The 26,275-nt window shown below is 57.9% G+C and overlaps 1 protein-coding gene across 5 annotated transcripts in view; it reads left to right on the plus strand.

Annotated features, from left to right (window-relative positions):
- DNMT3A (DNA methyltransferase 3 alpha) overlaps nt 1-26,275 on the plus strand; it is a 200,796-nt gene that overhangs the window by 140,161 nt on the left and 34,360 nt on the right. For all 5 annotated transcript variants that reach the window (XM_054021771.1, XM_054021772.1, XM_054021774.1 and 2 more), the window contains 7 exons: nt 16,649-16,861; nt 18,055-18,213; nt 18,321-18,428; nt 18,862-19,018; nt 19,786-19,935; nt 21,206-21,250; nt 23,043-23,122. In XM_054021771.1, coding sequence (XP_053877746.1) covers nt 16,649-16,861; nt 18,055-18,213; nt 18,321-18,428; nt 18,862-19,018; nt 19,786-19,935; nt 21,206-21,250; nt 23,043-23,122 — 912 coding nt within the window. The remainder of the gene's footprint in view (nt 1-16,648; nt 16,862-18,054; nt 18,214-18,320; nt 18,429-18,861; nt 19,019-19,785; nt 19,936-21,205; nt 21,251-23,042; nt 23,123-26,275) is intronic.

A 26,275-nucleotide genomic window follows, 5' to 3' on the forward strand; every position in this document is an offset into this window, starting at 1 on the left:
GGAAGGCTCTGCTCGCCGCGGGGCTCCGGGCAGGGCGGCTGCGCGGGCCCCCGGCCAGGCTCGCTGCAAAGTTCGCCCTGTGCAGAGCGGAGTTAGCGCGGGGGGGCGGGCCCTGGCGAAGCTGTGCTGCGGGGCGGCGAGGGGGGGGCACATCCCGGGGGGGGCTGTGCCTTGGGAGCATGCAGAGAGAGGCTCCCCGGGGGGGGGGAGCATCCCCTGGCAGGGGGAGTGGGGTTTTTAAGGGGCATTCCCGTGGGGGGTGGGGTGCTGGGAGTGTGTGTTTTGGGGGGGGGATATCCCCAGAGGAGGGGCAGTGTGTGCTTTTTGGCGGGTGCTGATCCCCTGGGGGGGGTGCACGTGTTGGGGGGGGGGGCGCATGTTCTCGGGGAAGTGAAGAGTCCGAGATTCCAAGGCCAGAAGGGACCATTGTGATCCTCTGAGCTGCAGGGCAGAGACCGGCCCCCCACTAATTCCTAGAGCCACGGCTACAAACGCCTTGTCCTGATTTCAAAATGTCAGTGATGGAGAATCCACCCCGGCCCGGCCCGTGGGAAATTGTTCCACTGGTTAGTTACTCTCCCTGTTCATAATGTACACCTTCTTTCCAGTCTGAATTTGTTTCGCTTCAACTTCCAGCCATTGGATGGTGTCGGACCTTCCTCGGCTAGATTGCAGAGCTCATTATCAAATCTTTGTTCCCCATGTAGGTACTTCTGGATTGTGGTCCAGTCACCTCTTCACCTGCTCTGTGTTAAACGCACTAGATTGAGCTCCTTGGCTTGATCACTGTACGGCAGGTTTTCTAGTCCTGTAACAAACGGTAGCAACCTGAGGACCCCCACTTTTCCCCGCCCCCATTCCACCCCTTCCCCAAAGTCCCCACCCCCACTCCTCCCCCTCCCTCCCAGCGCCTCCTGCATGCCACTGAACAGCTCTTCCGCAGTGCGCAGGAGGCGCTGGGACGGAGCGGGAGGAGTTGATCAGCAGCCCCGGACATGACTCGCAGACCCCCTGGAGTACCCTCCCGGACCCCAGTTTGAGAACCGCTGCTTTAAGCAATCTCATGGCTCTTCTCTGACCCCTCGCCAATTTATCAGCATCTTTCTTGAATTGTGGGCACCAGAACTGGGCACAGGATTCCAGCAGTGGTCGCACCAGTGCCAAATGCAGAGGTGTAAAAACCTTTCTGCTCCTACTTGAGATTCCTCTTTTTATGAATCCAAGGATCACATTGGCTTTTTTGGCTACAGCATCATGCCGAGAGCACCTCTTCTCTTCCTCCCCCCCCCCCAAATCTTTTTTACTGTCACTGCTTCCTAAGATAGTCTCCATCCTGCAAGCTTGGCCATCATTCTTTGTATAGGGGTGTAGACGTTTCCATGTAGCCATATTAAACGACCTTGTTTGCTTGCGCCCAGCTTACCAAGTGATCCAGAATGTTCTGGATCAGTGACCCATCCTCTTTGTTATTTTCTACTCCCCCAGTTTTTGTGTCATCTCTAAGCTTTATGATGTTTACTTCCAGGTCATTGATAAAAATGTTAAATAACATAAGGCCAGAAATCCCTTCCTGTGGGACCCTGCCAGAAACACACCCGATTGATAATAGTTCCCCATTTACCGTTACATTTTGAGGCCTATCAGTTAGCCAACTTTTGCTCCAATGAATGTGTGCCATGTTCATTTTGTATCATTTTAGTTTTTTAATCAAAATGTCATACAGTACCAAGTTCAGTGCCTTACAGAAATCTGTGTATTACATCAACATTAACTTTATCAACCAAACTTGTAATCTCATCAAAAAGATATCGTAAATCCATGTTGATTGGTATTAATTATGTTACCCTCCTTTAATTCTTTATTAGTCAAGTCCCCGCATCAGTCGCTCCATTTTCTTACCCAGGCTGACCAGCCTGTAATTATCCAGATGTCCCATTTACACTTTAAAATATTGGCACAACACTAGACTGGAACATGCCCAGGGCTCTAAGACTTACTAAAAATCAACATTAATGGTCCAGCGATTTCCTTAGCCAGGTCCTTTAAAACACTTGGATACAAGTTATCTTGACCTGCTGGCTTAAAAATGTCTGCTGTTTAACGTTCTCCAGAGATAGTAGTGGAACAAGTGTTGTCATCATGACACGATGAGACTGCATCATCGGTTTTTCCAAATACAGAACAGAAATATTTATTGAACACTTGTACCTTTTTTTTGCATTATTATTGATAATTAAGGCTGCGAGTTTGTCCTGGAGGTCATGGATTCCATGACTTTCCGTGACTTCTGCAGCAGCTGTGCTAAGGCAGTCTCGGGCCACAGTGCCCCCAGCAGCAGAGTTTGGGTGTGGGGTTGGGGGTCTGGGATGGGGTGAGCCTGGGGGGCTCCCTGGAAGCGGTGACATCCCCCTTGCTCAGCTGCTACGGAGAGGCGTGGCCAGGCAGCTCTGCACGCTGCCTCCGCCCAGAGCGCTGGCTTTGCAGCTTCCATTGGCTGGGAACCATGACCAATGGGAGCCGCGGGGGCGGTGCCTGCAGGGGACGATGTTGCTGCTTCTGGGGAGCCCCCAGGTAAGCGCTGCCCAGAGCTCGCCTCACCCCATCCTGTGCCCCAACCCCCTCCAACCCCCAAACTCTTCTGCTGCTGCCGGGGTGGGGAGGAGAGGAGAAGGAGAGGTGCCAAGGCAGGTAGGGAGTCTGCTGTCCCCACCAACTCCCTCCCCCCTACAGCACCAGCAGGGCCCTGGGCCAAGCACTGCTGCCTGCCCCACCCCCCTCCAGCGCCAGCAGGGGTCCCAGGCTGCGTGCTGCCACCCTCCCCCAGCACCCACGGGGGCCACGGGCAATCCCACCCCACCCCCAACTTTTAGTCACAGGTATTTTTTAGTAAAAGTCAGGGACAGGTGACGGGCTGTGAATTTTTGCTTACTGCCCGTGACCTGTCCCTGACGTTTACTAAAAATACCCGTGACTAAAACATAGCGTTATTGATAATTCTACCATTTCAATGTGGTAATGGACCATTGCCATTATCAGGATTCCGTTTTCATAGCTGCCTTCACTTCCCCTGTAAACACATGTTTCCCCCTCAACCGCCAGGGGGACGGGGACGGACGGACGCGCGCGCGCACACACACACACACTGTGGCTCTTTGCAGCACATATTAAAACAGAGTGTGACTTAATTATTAACCAATCAGGATGCTTTTACTATGTTACTAACCAATTGTAGCTGATAAAATAATAATACTTCGTCAGTCATTTTGCTGGGAGACTAATACACACACACACACACACACACACACACACACACACACACACACACATATATTTCCCATCATACTATTTAAATATGAATATATTGAACTATAGTAAATGAAACAATGAATTCAGCAAATCACTAATTTGGCTCCTGAACCACTGAGTATCACTGCTTTAGTTGTTCTTGGCCACCCCTGCCTGCAGTCCTGCCTCGTGCTTGCTGAGGGATTCATTTAAACAATTTGTTCAGATTCCTAGTAAGTGTCTTGGCTGCCTAGACTGGGGGGGAGGGCGCTGATGAAGAACAGCCAGATCTGTGGGGAGGGAGACTGATGGAGAATGGCCGGGTCTGACTGATGGGTACGTAAGGAGGTGGGGAGGAAGGATGGAGAATGGTTGGCTCTGACTGACAGGTGGAGGAGCGGAAGGAGAAAAGTCAGGTCTGACTGATAGATGTGTGCAGAGGATCAAGGCTTGATGGAAAATGGCTGGGTCTGACTGATCAGCATAACAGGGGAGCCTGATAGAGAACAGCTGGGTCTGACTGACTGATGGGTGTGAGCGGGGGAGCCTGATGGAGAATGGCCGGGTGTGGGCGGGAAGGAACAGCAGGAGATCTTGATGGAGAATGGCTGTGTGTGGGTGGGAGGGGCAGCGGGAGAGCCTGAAGGAGAATGGCCGGGTGTGGGCGGGAAGGAGAACAGGAGAGCCTGAAGGAGAACGGCCGGGTGTGAGCGGGCAGGAGAGTGGGAGAGCCTGAAGGAGAATGGCTGGGTGTGGGCGGGAAGGAGAATGGGAGAGCCTGAAGGAGAATGGCTGGGTGTGGGCGGGAAGGAGAACGGGAGAGCCTGAAGGAGAACGGCAGCATGTTGGGAGGGGCAGCTGGAGCACTAACTACCCAACCCCCCTTGGTAGCAAATCCAGAGGGACCAGGGAGGAGTGGGGCTCTGAGGAACTCCAGGAGGGAAGGACAGATGGCTGGTGGTGCCGAGGTGTTGGGCACTCAGTGTTCATGAACCATTGGTGCTGCCCTGCTCCTGGGAGGCACTGGCCATGGGTCTGCAGCTCTGTCACCTCCTGGCCAATGCTGTGGGTTTGTTTTCCTGTCCCGCACCTGAGCCAGTTGGGGGCTGCAGACCAGGACATACATTAGCAGAATTCGAGGGGGACTGCATGTTGTGCTGCCCTCTGTCAGGAGGGGCTGGGAGAGATCAGGGCACGCTGGCCCTGCAGGCTTCTCCCCTCCTGGCTTGTCTCTGTAGGGAAGCACCAAGCCGGTTTGCTGCCTGCGGAGGGGCTCAGCCAGTCACCTGTGGGGTTTGACAGTCGTTCGGAGCCCATCTCCCATGCACAGCACGGAGCTCGGGGCTGGGGGGAGCAACTCCTCTTGTCCCAAAGCCCCACGAGTGACTGTCCACAGCCCAGATACAGCCATGCGGGGGCACTGGGCCCAGCGATGTTCCACCCAGCTGCTTTCCGGTCTGGGTGTCGCTCGGAATGCAGGTATGTGGCGTGACCGGGCCGCTGCCTTGGACTGGGCTTCACGCCACGGGCAGTTCTGGGAATCGGGTCAAGGGGGCTCGGGCTGCCTCGTTTGCAGGTCAGCGGACGCCCGATAACCAGAAAGCCCCAGTCAGCTCTCAGCCCAGGTAGGGCTCAGATCCCAGCCCTGCTCCGAATCTGTTTGTGTTGGCTGGAATCGAAGGCCAGCGCCAGGCTCTGTCAGCCCTTTCCATGACAAAGTGCTGGGCGTGCGTCGTGGGCACAGACTGACTATATCCCTTGTTGCAGTCGGGAACTCAGGGTTAGGTCTGGTGCTCTGTAGAGAGAGCCAATAGCCATATTTGAAAAAGGGAAGAAGGAGAACCTGGGGTACTACAGACCAGTCAGCCTCACGTCAGTCCCCGGCAAAATCATGGAGCAGGTCCTCAAGGAATCCATTTTGAAGCACTTGGAGGAGAGGAAGGTGATCAGGAACAGTCAACATGGATTCACCAAGGGCAAGTCATGCCTGACCAACCTGATTGCCTTCTATGAGGAGATAACTGGCCCTGTGGATATGGGGAAAGTGGTAGATGCGATATATCTTGACCTTAGCAAAGCTTTTGATACAGACTCCCACAGTATTCTTGCCAGCAAGTTAAAAAAGTATGGATTGGATGAATGGACTATAAGGTGGATAGAAAGCTGGCTAGATCGTCGGGTTCAATGTCTAGTTGGCAGCTGGTATCAAGCGGAGTGCCCCAGGGGTCGGTCCTGGGGCCGGTTTTGGTCAATATCTTCATTACTGATCTGGATAATGGGATTAATTGCACCCTCAGCAAGTTGGCAGATGACAGTAAGCTGGGGGGAGAGGTAGATACGCTGGGGGTTAGGGATAGGGTCCAGAGTGACCTAGACACATTGGAGGATTGGGCCAAAAGAAATCTGATGAGTTTCAACTAGGACAAATGCCGAGTTCTGCACCTAGGAAAGAAGAATCCCACGCATGGCTACAGGTCGGGGACCGACTGGCTAAGCAACAGTTCTGCAGAAAAGGACCCGGGAATTACAATGGACGAGAAGCTAGATATGAATCAGCGGTGTGCCCTTGTTGCCAGGAAGGCCAACGGCATATTGGGCTGTATTGGTAGGAGCATTGCCAGCAGATTGCGGGAAGTGATTATTCCCCTCGATTCAGCACTGGTGAGGCCACACCTGGAGTATTGTGTGCAGTTTTGGTCCCCCCACTACAGAAGGGATGTGGACAAATTGGAGAGAGTCCAGCGGAGGACAATGAAAATGATGAGAGGGCTGGGGCACATGTCTTACAAGGAGAGGCTAAGGGAACTGGGGTTATTTAGTCTGCAGAAGAGAAGAGTGAGAGGGATTTGATAGCAGCCTTCACCTACCTGAAGCAGTTGGTTGGACTAGATGACCTCTTGAGGTCCCTTCCAACCCTGATATTCTATGATTCTATGATAAGGGGGGTTCCAAAGAGAATGTACCTCGGCTGTTCTCCGTTGTTGGTAGATGACAGAACAAGGGGGGAGGTTTAGGTTGGTTATTAGGAAACACTATTTCACTAGGAGAGTGGTGAAGCACTGGAATGGGTTACCTAGGGAGGTGGTGGAATCTCCTTCCTTGGAGGTTTTTAAGGTCAGGCTTGACAAAGCCCTGGCTGGGATGATTTAGTTGGGATTGGTCCTGCTTTGAGCAGGGAGTTGGACTAGGTGACCTCCTGAGGTCTCTTAGAACCCTAATATTCTATGATTCTAAGGGTTCTTGGGACAGGACCTGCATAGGAAGAGATGGCAAAGGCTAAGGATCAGCATGTAGGAGAGGGGGGAGAATGTGGGTGCAAGAGGACGTTTCTGGTTGTCTGAAGCAGCAGGATGCTGTCTGAAGGAGGTGGCCTGATGATGAACGGAGATAGAGACTCTGGCCTCAGAGAGCCGCTGAAGGCCTGGGAGTAACCGTGTGCTGAGTTGGGGAAGGGGGCCAGTAGCTGAGGCCCTCAGTCCAGCCCTCTGGTTGAACTTCCTCTTTAATGCTCTAGAAGAGGAAACAGCATGTGACTAAAACAGGCTGATGTGATTAAACGGAGAGGAACAGCAGACCCCGGTGAGGCCAGAGCAAAAGAATCCAGCGAGATGTGAGGAGGTTCGAATCATAGCTACGCAGGGCTGGAAGGGCCTCCTGAGGTTGTCTAGTCCAGCCTCCTGGGCTGAGGCAGGACCAAGTAAACCTAGACCAGCCCTGACAGGGGTTTGCCCAACTTGTTCTTAAAAACCACCAGTGGTGAGGTTTCTACAGCCTTCCACAGCTTAAATACCCTGGCAGACAGGTTTTCCTAATCTCTAACCTAAATCTCCCTTGCTACAGATTAAGCCCATTTCTACATGCAAGTACCTTCAAGGGACATGGAGAGCAACCGATCACCGTTCTCTGTAGAACAGCCCTGAACAGATTTGAAGACTGTTAACAGTTCCCCTCAGCCTTCTTTTCTCAAGACTAAACATGCCCAGGCTTTGTAACCATTCCTCACAGGCAGGTTTAATCATTTGTGTTACTGTCCCCTGGACTCTTTCCAATTTGTCCACATCTTTCCCAATGTGCAGCATCCAGAGTTGGACACAGTACTCAGTGCCGAGCAGAGCGGGACAGTCACCTCCCGTGTCTCACGTCTGACACTCCTGTTAATGCACCCCGGGATGACGTTAGGCTTTTTCGCAGCTGCATCACATTGTTGAGTCATATTCAATTTGTGGTCCATTATAACCCCCAGATTATTCTCAGCAGTTCTACCGCCTAGCCGGTAATTTCCCATTTTGTAATTGTGCATTTGATTTTGCCTTCCTAAGTGTAGTACTTCACACTTGTCTGTATTGAATATAATCTTGTTGATTTCAGACCAATTCTCCAATTTATCAAGGTCCTTTTGAATTTTGATCAGCGTACTTGCAGCCCCTCCCAGGTTGGTGTTCTCTGCAAATTTTATAAGCATCCTCTCCACTCCATTATCCAAATCATTAATGAAACTATTAAATAGTACCAGACCCAGGACTGACCCCTGCAGGACTCCACTAGATACGCCCTCCCAGTTTGACAGCAAACCATTAATAACTACTGTTTTGAGTAACAACTTTCAACCGGTTGTGCAACCACTTTATAGTAATTTCATCTAGACCACATTTCCCTACTTGCTTATGAGACTGTCATGTGGGAATGGGTCAAAAGCCTTACTAAAATCAAGATACCATGTCTACCGCATCCCCCATCCTTGCTCGGTATCACTCATTTTGTGCCTTAGCCTTTCTGATTTTGTCCCTTCATGCTTGTGCGGTTCTTTTGTACTCCTCCTTAGTAATTCATCCATGTTTCTATTTTTATGGGATTCCTTTTTGATTTTCAGGTTGTTAAAGAGCTCCTGTTGGAGCGATAGTGTCCCCTTACTCATTCTATAATTCCTTCACGTTGGGATAGTTTGCAGTTGTGCTTTTAATATTGTCTCCTTGAGAAACTGCCAGCTCTCCTCAACTCCTTCAGCCCTTAGATTGTCTTCCCAGGGGATTTTACCTGTCAGTTCTCGGGGTGTGTTAAAGCCTGCTTTTTTCAAAGTCCATTCTTCTTATTCCACTGCTTTCACTTCTTTCTTTCCTTAGAATCATGAAATCTGGACTTTCGTGATCACTTTCACCCAAAGGGCCTTCCACCTTCAGATTCACAACCAACTCCTCCCTGTTGGTCAGATTCAAGTCTAAAATGGCTGCCGCCTATCTCCACTTTCTGAAACAAAAAGTTGTCTCTAATCCATTCCAAGAACTTACTGGAAACGTGTTTTGCTGTATCACTTTTCCAGCAGATGTCTGGGTAGTGATAGTCCCCCGTTGCTTCCAGGTCTTGGCTTTGGATATTTCTCTTATTTGTTCTAGAAATGCCTCATCCACCTTCTCTTCCTGACTTGGGGTCTGTAGTAGACCCTTCTCTGATGTTGTCCCTGTTTGATTCCCCCTTTTGTCTGTAGCCAAAGGCTTTTAGATGGTCTGCCTCTGACAGCCGTCTGGATCTCAGAACAAGGATATATATTCTTGATGTATAATGCAACATCACCTCCCTTTTTCCCCTGCCTGTCCCTCCTGCACAAGCTGTACAGCTCTGTACCAGTATTCCAGACATCAGAGTTATCCTACCAAGTCTCAGCGATGCCAGCTAAGTCATTATTTAGTTCAGACACTAAGACCGCCAGTCCTTCCTGTCTACGCATCGTACTCCTTGCATTTGTGTATAGACATCTAAGCTGTTGAGCCGATTCCCTCACTGTTTCCCCTCTTATTGCTTCTACGACCCTAGGGTAATTTTTCATCCCACTCCCACAACGTTAGTCACCTTTTGTGCACCTACCCATAGGCTTTTGTGACCTGCCCCTTTGAACCTAGTTTAAAGCCTGGCTCACTAGGGTGGCGAGTCAGGGCCTGGAGATGCTCTTCCCCTTGTTGGTCTCTTCCCAGAAGCATGGCAGGGCAGGGGGACCCCCGGGGCTACCCAAAACCCAGCTGCTCTCGAGCTGAGAAAGACCAAGAGGGGAGGGGGCAGCAAAGGGAGCCTAAGCTGGCAATGGGGCTAGAGACCCCGAGAAGCCTGGATGAGACTGAGCAGCAGAGGGACTGCCGGGGAGCTGCTGGGAGTGAGCCCCCGCCCGGCGCAGGGCGTGGCCAGCTGCAGCCTGGAGGCGAGGATGGTGGTTGTTTGTTTAGATCGCGGTAGTGCTGGGCGCTCTCGGAGCCTGTGAAATCTAGGACGATGGGTGAAAGAAGGGGCATTTGCTGCTGTGCAGAAGGGCTAGGCAGCGCTAATCCCTAAAGGGTGGGGGGACGTTCCCCACAGCGATGGGGGTGGCTGGCCAGCTTTCCTAGTGTAATTCTAATGACACAGCTCGCCCTGTCCCCTCAGGACTCGGCTCCAGTGTCCTGACCCCTCCCGCCCCGAACCACACCTCTCTGCAGGGAAAGGAACAAACTCGCTCAGGCAGCCGGACTGTAGGGGTCCTGGCAGAGGGTGGGTTTTGGGGCGGGATTCAGGAGGAGAGGGTGGAGTTGCCCTGTGGGCCAGCCAAGGCAGTGTTGAGCTTGGCCCGTTGGCACCGCAGAGGGGACAGGGCGATGCGGTAAGAGAGACAGTCCGATGAGGAAGGAGGGGCAGAGCGTGGGGCGGAGTGGCTGAGGTGGGCGCTAAGGAGGCTGGCGCAGCGGCTCAGTGGGCAGGGATGTGAGATCCCGCCATTGGCAGGGAAGAGCAGCACCCTGGTGCATTTGTGGCACACAGCGGGTGCTAGCAGAGCTGGCGGCCTGCTACAGGGGCTGTGGCAAAGGGGAGGAAAGGCTGGGAGTCCTGGGAACAGGTGTTGCTTTCCCCTCCCGAGTCAGGAGGAGCTGTAAACGTCTGTCCATGCTGCACAGTGGTTTGAGCCAGACAGTCGGCTCGAGGGGCCTGAGGCAGACCTAGGTGGGGAGCCAGGGAATCCGCAGGCTGGAGAGACCCGTCTGCGCCCCATGCCAGGGGCCCTCACAGGGCAGGTGCCGTCTGGTTTCAAACTTCCCTTGTAATGGGGCTCCCAGCCCTTCCCCAGCAGATAACTCCCCACCCCACGGCTGGACCCGTCCCCTGCCAGCACTCTCCGCCCTTCTGCCGGAGACACCCCGTGTCTGTTCCACCGCCGGTGCGCACTCACCTCGTGCACCTTATCGGAGAACGTTTTCCCCTCCGCGATGCCCGTCAGCCCCACTGCTGCATGTGGGTATGAGGGGGCAGGGCCAACCCCTCTGGGTGCCTTCAGAGTGCCATGGACAGTTGTTGGCGCAATCTTAGAACGCTCGTTTGAGGGAGCTTCCCTCGACTCGGACTGTTCGGAATTAGCAAGTTCGATTTGCTCGTTATGCTGGTAGGTTAGTCTGAGGGTTCTGGATTCCCCGCGTCAGCCCCAACGCCTGCGGACAGCGCCCCGAGTACGCCACCTCGCCGCAGAGACCGCCAGAGACGTCCCTGGCTCCTCAGTGTCACGCCCCAGGACGAGAAACGGCTTAGCCTTCCGCAGGCTCGGTCCTGCGCTCGGTCATGTCTGTGCCTGAGGCAGAGACCCCAAGGAATGGACTGGAGGGGGTGTCTCTGGGGAGCCATCTTCAGCTGGATCAGAACATAAGAACGGCCACGCTGGGTCAGCCAATGGTCCATCTAGCCCAGTGTCCTGTCATCCCACAGTGGCCAATGCCAGGGGCTACAGTGGGAATGAACAGAAGAGTGATCCATCCCATCGCCTAGTCCCAGCTTCTGGTAGTCAAAGGTTCAGGGACACCGAGGATGGGGCTGCAGCCCTGACCATGTTTCCCCATCCGCCTGGGTCCTTAACAAGAGCATTCAGTCAGAGCGAGGCCAGCGCCCCCTGACAGCTCCCACACCCCTCTCTGGGGGGCAGCTCTGGGGGGCCCACGTGGCTCTGGCTGCGTCCGCGCAGCCTCGTTCAGGGGTTCTCTCTCAGCCGAGACGCGGATTTCAGCGCCTGGCCAGGGGACTTTGCGCAGCCCAAGGGGCCTTTTCATTCTCTCTCTTCAAAGCCTCTCTTTGCTTTGGGCCATTTTCCCAGGGTTCTTGAAATACTTTTCCTGGCACATGCCCCCCCCCCCCCCCGTCCCGTCCCCGCAGCCCTTCTCCTGCTGATAGCTGGGGATCTGCCTCTCCCTCTGGGGCTCCTTCCCCTGAGTACCAGGGCCCCAGCCGTCCAGAGGAGGGGTGGCTGCTGGTGAACACTCGGCCTGCGGCTAGCCTGGGGGGGCAATCCCAGGGGGTGCTGGGGGGCCGATGGCCTCTGGCTCGGTTGCCTCCCAGCAGTTGGTAGCTGGTGCCTTTTCACTGCCGTGCTCTTCCCCTGCTGGCCCAGGGTAGCAGGCCGCCTCCTTCCAAGGGGGTTTGGCAGCTGCTTACTTGCTGCAGGACGCACTGTAAACATCTAATTAGGAGGCGCCTTGTGTCAGGCCGAGAGCCGCCGTGACAGTCCCAGGCGCACCGCCCCCTCCCTGCCAGCTTCCCCAGCACCTGGGCTGGCAGCCGGGGGCTGCTCGGCTGCACCCCTCCTCTGGGCGGCAGCCACCGGGCTCCTTACAGAGCGCTGTGCAAACACCCCAGCCCAGCTCTGCCCCCCTTGGCCGGGGCGGCACAGAGGAGGGAAGAGACTTGCCACAGTGAGGCTGAGGGGGTGTGTGGCACTGATAGTGGGCGGGGGGGTGAGTAGGATGTTGCCAGGGGCTGATGGGGGGGGGGGGGGGGTAGGTTGTTGTCCTGGAAATAATCGAATGGGATGAGTAGGCTGTGGCCGGGGGCTGATGGGGGTAGGCTGTTGCCATGGGGATGATACAAGAGGGATGTGAGTGGGCTGTTCCTGAGGAGGTGTACTGGTAGGCAGGGCACCGCTTGGGTTTTCAAGCTCGGGGTGGAAGGGGTGTGAAGACTAAAAAACTTGTGTCAACCATTTCGTGAGCTTACCCTGAACGGTGTCAGCCGGCACGCGAGCGGGAGCAGACCTGCGGAGAAGCGACAGAACTAGACGCAATATTTACTTGGGTGGTTGACTGAGAAGCTGTTAATGGCGGGAATTTTCCACGCTCGTTGGTCCTTCACCGGTTTCTTACCTGAGGAGAAAGGCCTCGCCTTGCTGCTGGTCTCCGTTTCTATTGCCACGGGCTGCTCCCACTAACGTCAGTCACAGCAATGAAGCTGGGAGATGGGGTGTAACAGGAATCCTAGGGGGCCGCATGCATTGCCGACTGAAACATAGGGCGCGGTGTAGCTCAGCTGGTCTTCCATTCTCACCAGCCTGCCCTTGCCATGTCCAAGCCACACCTGCTCGGGGCCGGGGATTTGCCAAACCATTACGCCAGGCTGCGCTGGCTTGGCACCCTCCGAACTTCAACAGTGTTACACCGTAAAACTCCCTCCACAGTTGCCAGAGAACGGTGGGCTGGAAATCTGGCAGCTGCACCCAGCCTACGCCATTCAGATAATAACTGTTCCTCATACCCGCAGGGAGCTTGTGGGGTGAGTGGAGCTAGCGATGGAAATGAGCCAGAGGGCGGTGGGTCCTGGGACAGGCAAGCGGTGGTATGGTTGAGGAGGCAGAAGGGGAGAAGTGGGGACCAGAACTGTGTGTCTGCAGGGTTGGGGCCATGTGCTGGGTGTGTGGGACTTGGGTGAGCAGTGGGATGGGGGCTGTAACAAGAGCAGTGGACAGGGTGTCATTAGAGTCGGGCTGGCCTGGAGCCAAGGGGGGGCCAGGAGGTGGGGTTGGTGTTGGGAAGCTGGGGGTGTGGAGTGGAATTGTGAGGCTGGGGGGGAGGTGACCCTGGCAACCGTTTAGGGGCTGGAGTTGGTGCAGGGGGGATGGGCCTTGCCAGATCTGATCCTGGGCCACAACGTTGAATTGTGGGGCAGGATTGGCGCTTGTCTGCGCTCCCGCGCCCCCTGCTCCCTGCTCCAGCAGCTCCCTGGGAGCAGGGCTGGGTTCTTCGCTTCAGCCCGATGCCTGGGCTGTGCTGCCCCAGCCTGGCCCCACACCGCCTCCAGCAGCAGAGTTTGACTGGCTGGCTGCGCAGTAAGAAAGGCCTGGTAGTGTGGCAACACCGTTCCCCCGGCCACCCCCACCCCTCCTCTCCGGCACCGGGGAGAAACGTTCCCGCTATGTTTTTCCATCCATGTGCGGAATAAATGTTGTTCTGTTCCCCGAGGTATGTGTGGATGTGCCCCACCAGTAGAACAAAACACCTAGCTATCAGACAGATTTGTTTAAAATCACTCCAGCCAGGACAAGGTCGGCATTGTAGAATTCACTGCTCAAAGAATTAATTTAAGTGTAAGAGAGAAGTAAAAATGATGAAATGCAGAGACCAGAACAGCACACTTGAAAGAATAAAATCACAGCGAATATATGTGCATTGCAAGAAGTACCAAGAAGTAACAACTTGGGCGGGGGCTGCCGGTGCTGTCTCTTTAAGGCACTCACTCACCCGAAGGCTTGTTCAGACCTCAGAGCTGCTGCAAGTCCTGAGCCCTGTGTGACAAAGTGGGGGGTTTTCTTGTTTTCTGTGGAGTTTCAATGCTTTGTATGCGGAGGGGGTGGGACTCAGTTTCCCTGGGTGTTACTGGTTGACACCCTGTCCCTTCTACCTGCTCTGTGCAGCTGAGGTACAGGGCCTGGGGAGGAAGACGGGGACATCCTGACATCAGCACCCTCCTTTCTCCCCCTGCCCCACTCTGCACAGCCAGCAGGAGGGTCCCAGGAGCAGCGTGGCTGCAAGGCAGTGGAGGAGGGGGGCACCTGACCACATGCTGCCGGCTGGAGGTGCGTGGCTCTGCTAATCAACTGCATGGCACTGGAACCTCTCCCAGCCGTGCAGCTTACAGGGAACGCAGCCGCGGAGCCAGCTCCTTCGCATCCCCCGCGCTGCCGGCCAGGGACAAAATTCACCGGAGGGGGCAGCTGGGGGTGTCCCCTCTCAGCTCCGTTGGGGCCCCATGCTGATAGGAGTGGGGCAGCACCAGTTCCTGGGGGTGGGATCCCAGCCACGCGCCTGCCACTGCTGGGCAGATCGCCCTCCCGCCTTATCCACGCTGGGCTCCCCGGCTTTGTGCAGCCATGTGGAACGGGGTCCGCACGGCCCGTAGGCCTGGGAGCCTGCAGGGGCTGTCCAGCTTCGCCGGCTCTGGGCCAGGCTCTCGGAATGGGCCAGCCCCTCGCTGTTCACCGCCATCCTCCCTCAGGAACACACGGTCCTCGCAGCATCTACTGCCTGAAACTTTAGGTTTGGGGGAAGGCCCATAATGCACCTGGCCAGGATTCCTCCCTGACCCCTCCCCTCCCAGGCCATAAGCTTGAGGTTTGCTTAGCCAGCTCCCTGGCCCAGATAAGAACGGCCAGACTGGGTCGGACCAAAGGTCCAGCTAGCCCAGTGTCCTGTCTACCGACAGTAGCCAATGCCTGGTGCCCCAGAGGGAATGAACAGAACAGGGAATCGTCCAGTGATCCAGCCCCTGTCGCCCATTCCCAGCCCCTGGCAAACATGGCATGACTGTGAGCATTACTGGCCATGAGCCAGCCCAGCAGTAAAGAATCCCACGTCTGAGCTGTTGCGCCAGTGAGTCCACACGTGAGCCCTGCTGCCCAGAGCCTTTGCCTCCAGCCTGGTCCGGGGCTGGGCGAGGTCCGAAGCAGCCGCTCACCGCGCTCCGGCTCTTCGAAGCTTCTTATTCCTCATCCCAAGTTCGATGACTGCGGCTGGCAGGGGGATGCTCTACACCAGGCATGCTCGGGGTGACAGCTGGGCTGCAATTCGCAGAATGCCCTGCCCCACCCTGCTGTGGAGGGCCCCAGGGCCTGCGATCCACTTACAAATCCTGCCCCATTGTGCTCAGGTGTGCGGCTGGGGCGAGAGGGGCGGGGGGGGGGTAGAAAGCAGAGGTGGCTGGGAGAGTTTGAGGTCTTGTCCTAGTGTGGGGGGTAGGCCCTTGGTAAATGCTGATACTGTTACTGCTCCGGATGACAGGGGTCTCTCCCTCGCCAATCCCTGATCCCAGGGCTGAGAGCTCTCCCGGCTATTCCCTGCACACCTGATTGCAGGGTTGGTTTGTGGGGGGAGTGCAGCCCCCAGAGCTCCTCTCCATCCTCCCAGTGCGGCTCTGAGGGGTCCCAGTGCTGCCCTCTCCCAGGCTGCACCCCACACCACATGGGAGGGGGCGGAGGGGGGGGTGCTGGGTACAGGCTTGTGCCCTAGTTGTTTTGCATAGTGGCTGATGAGAGCAGACCTAGGTCCTGGCAGGCCCGGGGTGCCCCTCAGTACCATTGGCACAGCATTCCTGGTCCCTGTCAGCACCGCCAGTGCAGCGCCACCCTTTGCATGGTGTTTGGGGAAGGAGGCTGGTGATTCTGTGTCTCCAGGGGCCTGGCACTTCCTTTTGGGGTGGGGAAAGCCGTCCCCGGGCTCCTCGGCCTGGCACTGCGCCACCCGCTCCGGAGACCAGCATGGAGCAGTCTGGGGCAGGGGGTTCCTGACCCCGACAGGCGACGGTGGCTGTGCTCACGCAGTGCTGCTCTGAGGGGGGCCCTGGCCCTTTGGCTGGGCATCACCCGAGGAGCGCTGGCATCCCTCATTCCCCGCTACCCTGGGGACTGGCTCTCCTCCCAGGAGAAGGACTTTCGGGGCCCTGCCCTCTCTCTCACACCTGAGCCCTCTGTCCCCCTCCACTCCAGCCGTAGCAGGCTGGGGAGATTCCCTGCCGGGCAGCATGGGACACCGGGCAGCACAGGACACCGGGCAGCACGGGCCATGGTGCTCTCCCCCACCTGCCTGGGCAGCACTGCGGCCCTGGACTAGACCCTGCATCCCCTGGAGAGGGGCCCAGCCCCTCTGACGGCAGAAAGGGGCACGTCCAGTCATACATTCCCCTCCTGGGGCCACCACAAGCTGCCTGACTGACCTGGCTGTCTCCTCCGAGAGGGGAGCCCCCCATTCCCTAGAGGGCTCCACACAGAGTGCCCCACCATGGGCACCCCCCAGGCCAAGTGTTGCAGCCTGCCATGCCATGCTCCCACGGGTGCGCAGCTGCTGGGTCCCCGAGGGGCCTTTGCCGAACTGAGCCCCACAGCGGGAGAGTCCAGGACGGAGCTTCATTGCTGCTGGGCACTGGGGGTCCCGAGCCCTGCCAGCCCCAACAGGGCCCACCTGATTGCTGGCTGAGCCCAAGCAGTCCCTGAGGGGGATCTGGCACTTGGTGGCCCCTTCCCTGCCCACTGCCGGCTTTTGGGGGGTCCCTCCTCCCCGGGATGCAGCAGGCAGCCCTGACTCCCTGTCTGCTCTCTCTGCAGGCTGAGAAGAAGGCCAAAGTCATTGCCGTCATGAACGTGGTGGAGGAGAGCCCACGGGCAGAGCCTCAGAAGGAGGAGGAGGCCAGCCCGCCCGCCTCGCAGCAGCCCACAGACCCTGCCTCGCCCAACGTGGCCACCACGCCTGAGCCAGTGGTGGCCGACGCTGTGGACAAGAGCACGTCCAAGTCAGCTGATGACGAGCCGGAGTACGAGGTGAGCTCCGCCGCATGCAGTGTTGCTGGGGGCAGATGTGGGGTGCACCGTTGGGAACCCAGCCACACCAGAGCACCCATGCCACGCTCTGGGACCTTAGCCACCCCAGATCCCTGCTGCCACCCAGGCTTCTCCCCTGCACTTCCCTGCCCCCGTCCTTCACTGCACCCCTCCCTCCCCCTGCTCCTCCCCTCCCCCACCCTGCACCTCCCCTCCCCCTCCTTCCCTGCACACCTCCCCCACCCTTCTCTGCATACCTCCTCTCCCCCACCCTGCACATTTCCCCTTCCCCATCCTTCTCTGCACACCACCATTCCCCCACCCTACACACCTCCCCACCTCCACCCTGTGCCTCTTCCCCGCCCTCCCCTGCACACCTCCCCCTCCCATCCCCCATTCTTCTCTGCACACCTCCCCTGCCCATCCTTCTCTCCCCCATCCTTCCCTGCACATCACCTCTCCACCACACTGTGCCTCTCCCTGCACGCCTCCGCGCCCCCAGCCTTCTCTGCACACCTCCCCTCCTCCACCCTGTGCCTCTTCTCTATCCTTCCCTCCATACCTCTTCCCCTCCACTATCTTGTGCCTCCTCTCCCCCATCCTCTCCTGCACAACTCCCCTCCCCCAGCCTCTGCCTCCCCCCCCCGTCTTCCCCTGCACACCTCCCCTCCCGCCTCCCCCCGTCGTCCCCTGCACACCTCCCCTCCCGCCTCCCCCCCGTCCTCCCCTGACACCTCTCCCCTTCCACTATCTTGTGCCTCCCCTTCCCCATCCTCTCCTACACAACTCCCCTCCCCCAGCCTCTGCCTCCCCCCCCGTCCTCCCCTGCACACCTCCCCTCCCTTAGCCTCTGCCTCCCCCCGTCCTCCCCTGCACATCTCCCCTCCCCCATCCTCTCTTTCCCCACCTCTGCCTCTCCCCCGTCCTCCCTTATACACCTTCCTTCTGGCCGCTCTGCATCCCCGCACTCCTCCCCTGACCTCGCCCGTCCACAGCTCCCTCTACTGCCCTACACGTGTGTATCTCATCCCTGCCCATTCCTGTTCCCCCCACCTGCCTGACCCCCACATCCCCACTGTTCCTCTTTCCCCATGTCCAGCCCCCTGCTTTGCCCCTCCCCGGGCAGGCCCAGCTCTGTTTCTGACTGGGGGGGGCCCACTCTCTGACGCTCCGTCTGCTCCCCGGGCTGGCAGGATGGCCGAGGCTTCGGGATCGGCGAGCTGGTGTGGGGGAAGCTGCGTGGATTCTCCTGGTGGCCTGGCCGGATTGTGTCCTGGTGGATGACTGGGCGGAGCCGAGCAGCCGAGGGCACTCGCTGGGTCATGTGGTTCGGAGATGGCAAGTTTTCCGTGGTAAGTGGCAGCGCCAGGCGCCGTCCGGGCTGCGGGCTGGCAGTTCTCGGGCCTGCCCTGGCGGAGGGGTGCCCTCCTCTCACAGCCCCCATCTCTGCCCCCCACAGGTCTGCGTGGAGAAACTCCTGCCGCTCAGCTCCTTCTCCAACGCCTTCCACCAGGCCACGTACAACAAGCAGCCGATGTACCGCAAAGCCATCTATGAGGTCCTGCAGGTCAGAGCAGCCGGAGAGGGGGCCCCTTGCAGTCCCTGTGCCCATCCTCCCATCAGCCTTGGCTTGGCCCAGACTGCAGGAGTGTGACCGCGGGCCGGTCCCGCAGGGTCTCTGGGCGCCCGAGGGGGGTGAACGCATTACGGAGGGCGAGGCGCTCAGACGCTCGGCGATGGGGGCCGGAAAGAGACTCCCAGGCAGGGAAGGGCTCCCTGGCCTCGGTCCCATCCATTCAGCTAGGCAGCGCTATGGGTCCTGGAGTTAGACCTGCAGTTATCTGCGTGGGCAGCTGCTTCCTCTGCCCCCCGCCACCTCCTGCGCTGCTCATCGGGGCGCCTGCCACCCGCTCAGGGCAGTGGCGGTGGCTTGCTAAGGGGCAGGGGAGGCCCCTCTTGGGCTGTGGGCGACTGGCCTGACCCTGGGGCTCGCTGTGCAGGTGGCCAGCAGCAGAGCGGGGAAGATCTTCCCAGCATGCCCCGAGAACGACGAGACAGACACTTCCAAAGCGGTGGAGATCCAGAACAAGCAAATGATCGAGTGGGCCCTGGGGGGCTTCCAGCCGTCTGGTCCCAAAGGCCTGGAGCCACCAGAAGGTAACGGGCTTGTGGGATGGGGCAGGCGCAGCTCCAGGCAGGGGGAGCCAGGCTGCGGAATAGGCACTGGGCTACGGGGAGGGGCAGTGGGACTCGCCTGCGTATCCGTGGCACCGGGCACATCAGCTCCCGAGCATGCCAACGAGACGCTGTATTTCCCAGCACCAGGGGCGCAGTGCCCTGTCCCCGGCTCAGTTATCGCCAAAGCTCTGTCCTCACCGGGTCTGGCCACTGCGGTCCCTCTCTGCAGCCTCAAAGGCCAGGTTCAGGGCAGCACAGAGGGGCTGGCCGGCCCTGCCAGCCTGCCCGTCTCCTTGAGCTCGACTCGTCAGCCCTGCCCTGCCCTGCCCCGCCAGGAGCGGTCCTGGCCGCTGGGAGCCATTTTCCAGTCCCAGCTCCCCGCTGTCGGCACCTACCTGTGATCTGCCAGCCTCCCCTCCCACCCACAGCTCGTGGGGTGGCTGCTGGCGTGGTAGCCGAGAAGCCCCAGGTGGGGATTAAGGCCCCGCTCTGCAGTGGACTCAGCCGGCTCCTGCCCCAAGGAGCGCCCGGCCTTGGCAGGTGACGGCAGAGAGAGGCAGGTGGCGGGGAGGAGGGGTCAGGGAGCGGTGAAAGGCTCAGGGCCAGCTGCATACGCTGCCACGGGTGTCGCTGGGAAATGCCTGGCAGCCGACTGCCTTGCCCAGCTTCCCTGTGCCCGCTGTGAGGAGCTGGTCCGGGCCGTTCTCCTGCGCCCGCTCTAACCACATCCCTCTCCCTTGGCGCAGAGGAGCGGAATCCCTACAAAGAAGTTTACACGGAGATGTGGGTGGAGCCAGAAGCAGCCGCTTACCCCCCGCCTCCGCCAGCCAAAAAACCAAGGAAAAGCACAACGGAGAAGCCCAAGGTCAAGGAGATCATAGATGAGCGCACCCGAGGTAGCCGCCCGCCCGCTGAGGGAGGGCCTCTGGGGAGGGGTGGCTGGCTGGCCCCAGACAGGGCCACTCACCCCCACTGGCACCGAGCTCCGCTGGCCAGCCGAGGGCCCAACTTCCCGCTAGCCGCCACTGCAGCTACGGAACAGCATTTCCCATGGTGCCGCTGGCATCGTGAGAGTAGAGCCCGCCCCTTTGCGGAGACACCCCACTGGCCCAGGGAGGCTGCAGGGCTCTGTCTGCTGGCCTTGGGGAGCACTAGTATCCCCCCAGGCCAGGCTGAGAACTAGAGCTGCCCAAGCCTACCTCCCAAATTCCCCTCTTGCTCTGCGGAGAGCCCCCGAGCCAGGCCGCTGTGGGCCCCACCCCTGCCCCTTCGGGGAGTTGGAATCTGGTCTTGAACCCCGAGCCCAGGGCAGCTCCAGCTTTTCCTGGACAGGGGCTGCCTCTGGACTTGGGTTACACCCCACCCGAGACCTTCCCAGGGCTGGGAACTCCTTTGCCATCTTTGTTCATTCTCACTGGCCGGGCAAGGGAGAGAAGTGGGGGTTCCCACCCCGCTGCAGAGTAATGGACCCCCAAAGTAGCTCCACTCTCCGCTCAACCACCCAGGGGAGAGGAGACAGAGAGAGCCAGCCACTGTGTCTCCGTGCTCACACCCTGCCCTGCCGCTGGAGGGCAGCACTGGCTCTGTGTGTAGCGCTGGCGACTGGCATCCCACGGCCCTGGGCACTAAACCTCCTACCCAGAGAGCAGGTGCAGCCTGGGCCTGGCCAGCGTCTCGGCCCTGATCGTTGGCCGGGTGCCATCTTCACACCCATTCCGCCCCTCGTGTCTCCGCGGAGACTGCCAGCAAGGGGCCTGGCTCCTCTACCGCTGGGAACTGCTCCGAGACCCCCCATCTCCCACGGGCCCCGGAGCAGACCCCTACGAGGGCCCGGATCCCACTTCTGCTCCTCCCTGGGCAGCAGGGTCCCTGCCCCCCTCGCACTGCCCCATCCCTGGGGAAACTGTCATTTTCTCTGCAGCCAGGACCCCGCGCCCCCAGGAGCAGGACGAGAAGGGGCTGGAATTCCCCCCCTGCCCCATGGCAGGGTTGAGTGGCCGAGTCCTGGCTAGGGAACGACCCTTCTCTCGGGCCCTGTAGAAACTCCCGCTCTTTCCTTACGAGCTGCCCCCGGGCCGGCGCAGAGCATCCTGGGCCGTTGTGTGTAACCCAGCCGCCCTCCAGGCCCCCCTGTGACCTGCCTGACTTCTTCTTTCGCTTCCCCAGAGCGGCTTGTTTATGAGGTTCGCCAGAAATGCAGGAACATCGAAGGTGAGTGTGTGACATCCCTAGAGCGGGGACGTCGGTCAGCCTCAGCCCCACCTTGCCCACGCGCTGTCCTGCCCGTAGAGAGGGACTGTGGGGGCGGAGAGGCAGGAAGGGAGCCAGTTGGCAGAGACACCTCCTGCTTTGCACCTGACTGGCATGCAACGGTGCAGGCTGTGGCCATCCTGGCGGACTGAAGGGCTGTTCTGGGGACACAGCATGGGGCACTACCAGGAGTGGTCGCGTGTGTTGCATTCCCACCCCGCTGGGATCATCAGGGGAGCAATGCTGAGGCAGGCGGCACAGAGATGTGGTTAGAGACGGGAGACTGGACTAGAAGGCGGTTGGCTCCATGCTACTCAGTGTCGTCAGCACTGGTCTGAACGAAAGTCTCAGGTCCTTGCTGGTGAAGTTAGGGGATGACGCAGCCATTGGCAGGGGGTAACTAGCAAGCGGGATTGCTGGGTAACACAGCGTGTGCAATACAGGCAATGCCAGGTTCTCCGGGTAGGAGCCAGGGGCGCAGGCCATGTGCACAGAGTGGGGGCCGTCAGTGCCTGGAAATGATATGGAGTCTCAGTGCACAAGCAACTGAATATGAGCTCCCGGTGTGATGCGTTAGCAAGCCTTGGCTGTGTAACCAGGGGAGAAGTGAGAAGGAGCCCAGAGATCTTCCCTCTCTACACGACGTTGGGGAGACGCTGCTGGAATTCAGTGTCCCGTTCTGGGGGTCACATTTTTAAAAGGGTGCAGAAAGGAGCCGCCCAAAGCAGGCGGCCAGGGCTGGAGTAAACGCCCTCCAGCCAGAGACTCGGAGCGCTGTCTGTTTAGCTGACCAGGGAGAAGATGGAGAGGTGACTTGGGGACAGTGTGTAAGTGCTGTCCCAGGGAGAACTCCCCATGTCCTAGAGGGCTTTCCTCTAGCGGAGACAGGCAGCTCAGAGCCAGAGGCTGAGAGCTGGAGCCAGACCATGCAAACGTGAAATCTGTAACAATGTGTGGGATTAACCCGGGGCGGACACGACACTCCCAAGGGCAGTGGCGGATTCTCCACCACTTGGCATCTCTAAGTGCAGACTGGCTGCCTTGCTGGCCGATGCATTAGCCAAACACACATTACAGGGGTAACTGGCTGGCGTACAGTGGTCTTGGGTACGCCAACGTTGGGCGGGGTGATCGAACGGGCCTTTCTGGCCTTGCACACTGCGACGCTTGTTTAGTTGACCCGAAAGAAGGGTATGAGACTTGCTTCTGCCTCTGCATGGGGCCGACGGCTCGTTCATCTCGCAAAGGCAGAACAAGACCCAGTGGCTGGAAACTGAATCCAGGCTAGGAATATGGAGCAGAGTTTTAACAGGGAGAGGAGGGTAATGAACCACTGGAGCAAGCCGCCAGCGGCTGTGGGGAATTCGCCGTCACTTGAATGCTTTAGCTTCGGCCTGGGGGTCTGTGGAACGGATGCGCTCTAACTCTGCCGGAGCTTGTGGGCTGGAGGCAGGAATCGCCAGCTGGAGTCTCTGCCCGGTATGATGCAGGACATCGAATGACCCTTCCTAGCCTTAACGTGTGTGGCCTTCCGGACTCCCCTTGTGGCTAGTGGGTGTGGAGTCTGCCGGGGCTCCCACTGACTCAGCTGGGAAGCTATGCTGGCAGTGCAGCATGGGGATGGTTCCTGGGAGCTTGGGGTGCTCGGGACCAGGTAGTTGGGGCACAGAGTGAGGGAGAGGGGGTGGAGGTGAGGCTGAGAAGCCCCCATTGTATATAACACACTTGCCTTTTCTACTCTCCCCATCCCCAGATATCTGCATTTCTTGTGGAAGCCTCAACGTTACCCTGGAACACCCTCTATTTATCGGAGGAATGTGCCAAAACTGCAAGGTATGGAGTGGGGGGAGCCTTCTTGTCTCTAGGCTGGCCTGGCCCCCAGCCTCCCTGGACGTTCCAGGCCAGACACGAGCAAAGCCGCATGGGTACTTTGATCGTCCAGTTCTGCACTGCAGAGGGGCGAGACCCGAGCTTCAGGCCTCAGCTGCAACGAGGCCAGTGCCACCTGGGCCTCCCAAGCTAACATGAGGCCTCTCTCCCCCCGTGTGGGCACCTTCTTCTTCGAGTGATGGTCCCTACTGCATTCTGCTGAGGGGTCGCGCGTGTGCAAGTAGAAGTGTCCGTGGGTCAGCGCATGCGCCCTGGCTTCACCTCATGGTTCATCCGAGGTGATAAAGGGTGGGGCGGACCAACCGCGTCTCCAGTTCCTTCTCACCGCTGCATGGTCCGGACCAGAGCTGCTAGTGTCCTCTCGTCTCTGACCTACTGGAAAATAACAGTTGAGAATTGTAGAGCGTTTGCTTCCAGTTTTTGCTGTTTTTAACATAGTGTCATTTTTACGAATAATTTTAGTAGGACTGAGGCCTTTGTGGAATCTGTTTAACGGTTCCCGCTCCCCAGCACCCACAGGCAGAAAGTGGATTGTAACAAAGATGCCAGGATTCAAGATCTGCACCTCCTGCCTGTGTTCCTTCTCGGTCAGCGACAAGCAGCCGTGGTGCCGCTGCTGCTTGGGAGAGGCCCACCTTGCATCCAGGTGCCGTATCTGCCAGTCCTTCCCACGCCGTACCTGAGAAGGCCAGGCTCTCCGCCTCAAGAAGGTCGCCATGAGTCCTTAATTGGAACCAGGCCGGGGAACTGCCCCGTACATTGGCCTGAGAAACCCAGGAGTGCGCCGCCAGCTATGGAGACAGAGTCCTGCTCCACCAGCACCACTGCTACGGACCATGTGCCAGGGCCTAGCTGGGAGACAGGGAACCTGGTCCTGCTTTGAGCATGGGGTTGCCCTAAATGGCCTCTGGAGGTCTCTTCCAACCCTAATCTGCTATGATAAGCATGACAGTAATTCTTCCTCCAAGCCTAAGAAGGACGATGCGCCTTCCACAAGTACCAGCCACGGAGAAGCGGGGCGTTCCAAGGTGCACAAGCCTGCCAAAAAATCATGCAGACCAGCAGATCTGCTGGCACTGAGCACCCAGTCATGTACACGCTCAATGTCGGCCTCCCTTAAGACAAGGGCTCCATCGACTCCGGGACAGTTCTCCACTGCAGTGCCAGTTCTGGCTGCGGAACAAGTACCGTTAACACCGGGGGGATTGGAGGAAGCACCAGAACCACATGAACTGTTTTGCCTTAGGAGAACTGAGATCTCCATGCCTTCCTCTACCCTCCGCACCTAGGGAGGTCCGATCTCCTATCCAGGACTTACTGCTGTCAAGTCATGCTGCGACTCTACGGTTTTCACACTTCCATCGGCTCCAACGGTACCACCATTGGAACCAAGATCTGAGTTCTCATCATGGGAGGATTCCGACAGAGCACAAGGTCTTCACCCCTATCCCTGCTCAGGGAGCCCTTGGGCAGGTACTCTGAAGCGGTTGTGGGGGACGAACTGCTCAGTCCGGTTCCACCAGTACTGCCAGAGCAAGAACATTTCCCATCGTCCTCTCCAGCCGCTGCAGTAACCTCACTCCACCTCCCCTCCAGATGACTTTTGGCAGTTCCCAGAACTCCCATGAAGAGTGGCAGACAGCCTTCATATTCCACTGGCGGGAGTACGAGACAAGCAGCACCAGGTCCTGGACACCCTTCATTCCTCGGTGCCGAGCAGTGTTGCTCTGCCGATCAATGGTGCCATTCTCCAACCAGCCTACCCTGACCACTTGCACACCTACCTCACAGAGGGCAGGGAAGAGATGCTACATACCGGCCAAGGGGTCGGAATTCCTTTTCTCACACCCCCACCCAGTTCCCTCATGGTGCAAGCAGCAACGGAACAGTCCAGACAGCAACACCCACGCTCCACCCCGTCAGATAAGGAGGGCAAATGCTTAGACCTTCTGGGGCTCCAGGTCTTCTCTTGAGCTAGCCTCTAATTTCAAACTACCCAGGCCTTGCTGGCCAAATCTGACTTCCTCAACTACGGAAAGTTGGAGGACTTTACTGAAAAGCGCCTCAGCAAGGTCAAGTATGATTCCAGTCTATCCCGTAGGAGGACAAACGGCCCTACAGTCAGCTCAAGACCGTGTGGATCCTCTTCACACTCCATGGCCACGGGCATTGTCATGCGGAGGGAATCATGGCTCCGCACATCCGGTTTCCCCAGGGAGGTGCAAACTACCGTCGAGGAGCTCCCGTTCGATGAGTCGCACTGGTTGAATCTGAAGACTGAAAATTCCCTCCCCTCCCTCGAGGATTCCAGAGTCACACTTCGATCGCTGGGTATCTGGTAACTTCTACCACCCACCACCTACTCAGAACTCCTCAGTTCTTCCACCAGAGACCATACAAACCTCCTCGGAAGTGCCAGAAAACCCAGTGATCCCCACCTCCAGGCCCCCTTCCCAGACTTCAGCATCTCACATTCAAACCTCTCAGAAACAATATTTCTGAGTGTCAACCACCGTGCAACCAACCCCTCCCCTTTGGGTGAATCTAGCACTCTTCTTACCAGCTTGGAGCGCAATAACAACAGACAAGTGGGTCCTGGATGCCAAGGGCCATGGCTATACAATCGAATTCAGCACGCTACCTCATCCACATCCCCCACCCCAATCCCTCCTCAGGGACCACTCTCACGACAGCATCCTTGCCTTAGATGTGACCCCTTATGGCAAAGGGGAGTGAGAGAGCACGTTCCCCCAAGCTATCGAGGCATGGGATTCTATTGCACTTACTTCCTGGTACCCAAGAAGAGTGGCAGCTGGAGACCAATCCTGGATCTCCGTTGCCTCAACCGCATCACCCGCTAGCCCGTTTCGTATGGTCGCTTTAGCGGCCATCATGCTGTCGCTAGAAAAAGGCATGTGCTTTATGGCTCTCGATATGCAGGACACCTATTGTCTCGTAGACATTCATCCAACCCACAGAAAATTCCTGAGGTTCATGGTAGGCCCTCAGCATTTTCAGTACAGGGTTCTGCCATTTGGACTCACCACTGCTCCCCAAGTCTTCACCAAAATTTTCTCTATCGTAGCAGCCCACCTC

This window comes from Malaclemys terrapin, chromosome 3, assembly GCF_027887155.1.
Source record: "Malaclemys terrapin pileata isolate rMalTer1 chromosome 3, rMalTer1.hap1, whole genome shotgun sequence".
In the NCBI taxonomy this organism is placed as follows: Eukaryota; Metazoa; Chordata; order Testudines; family Emydidae; genus Malaclemys; species Malaclemys terrapin.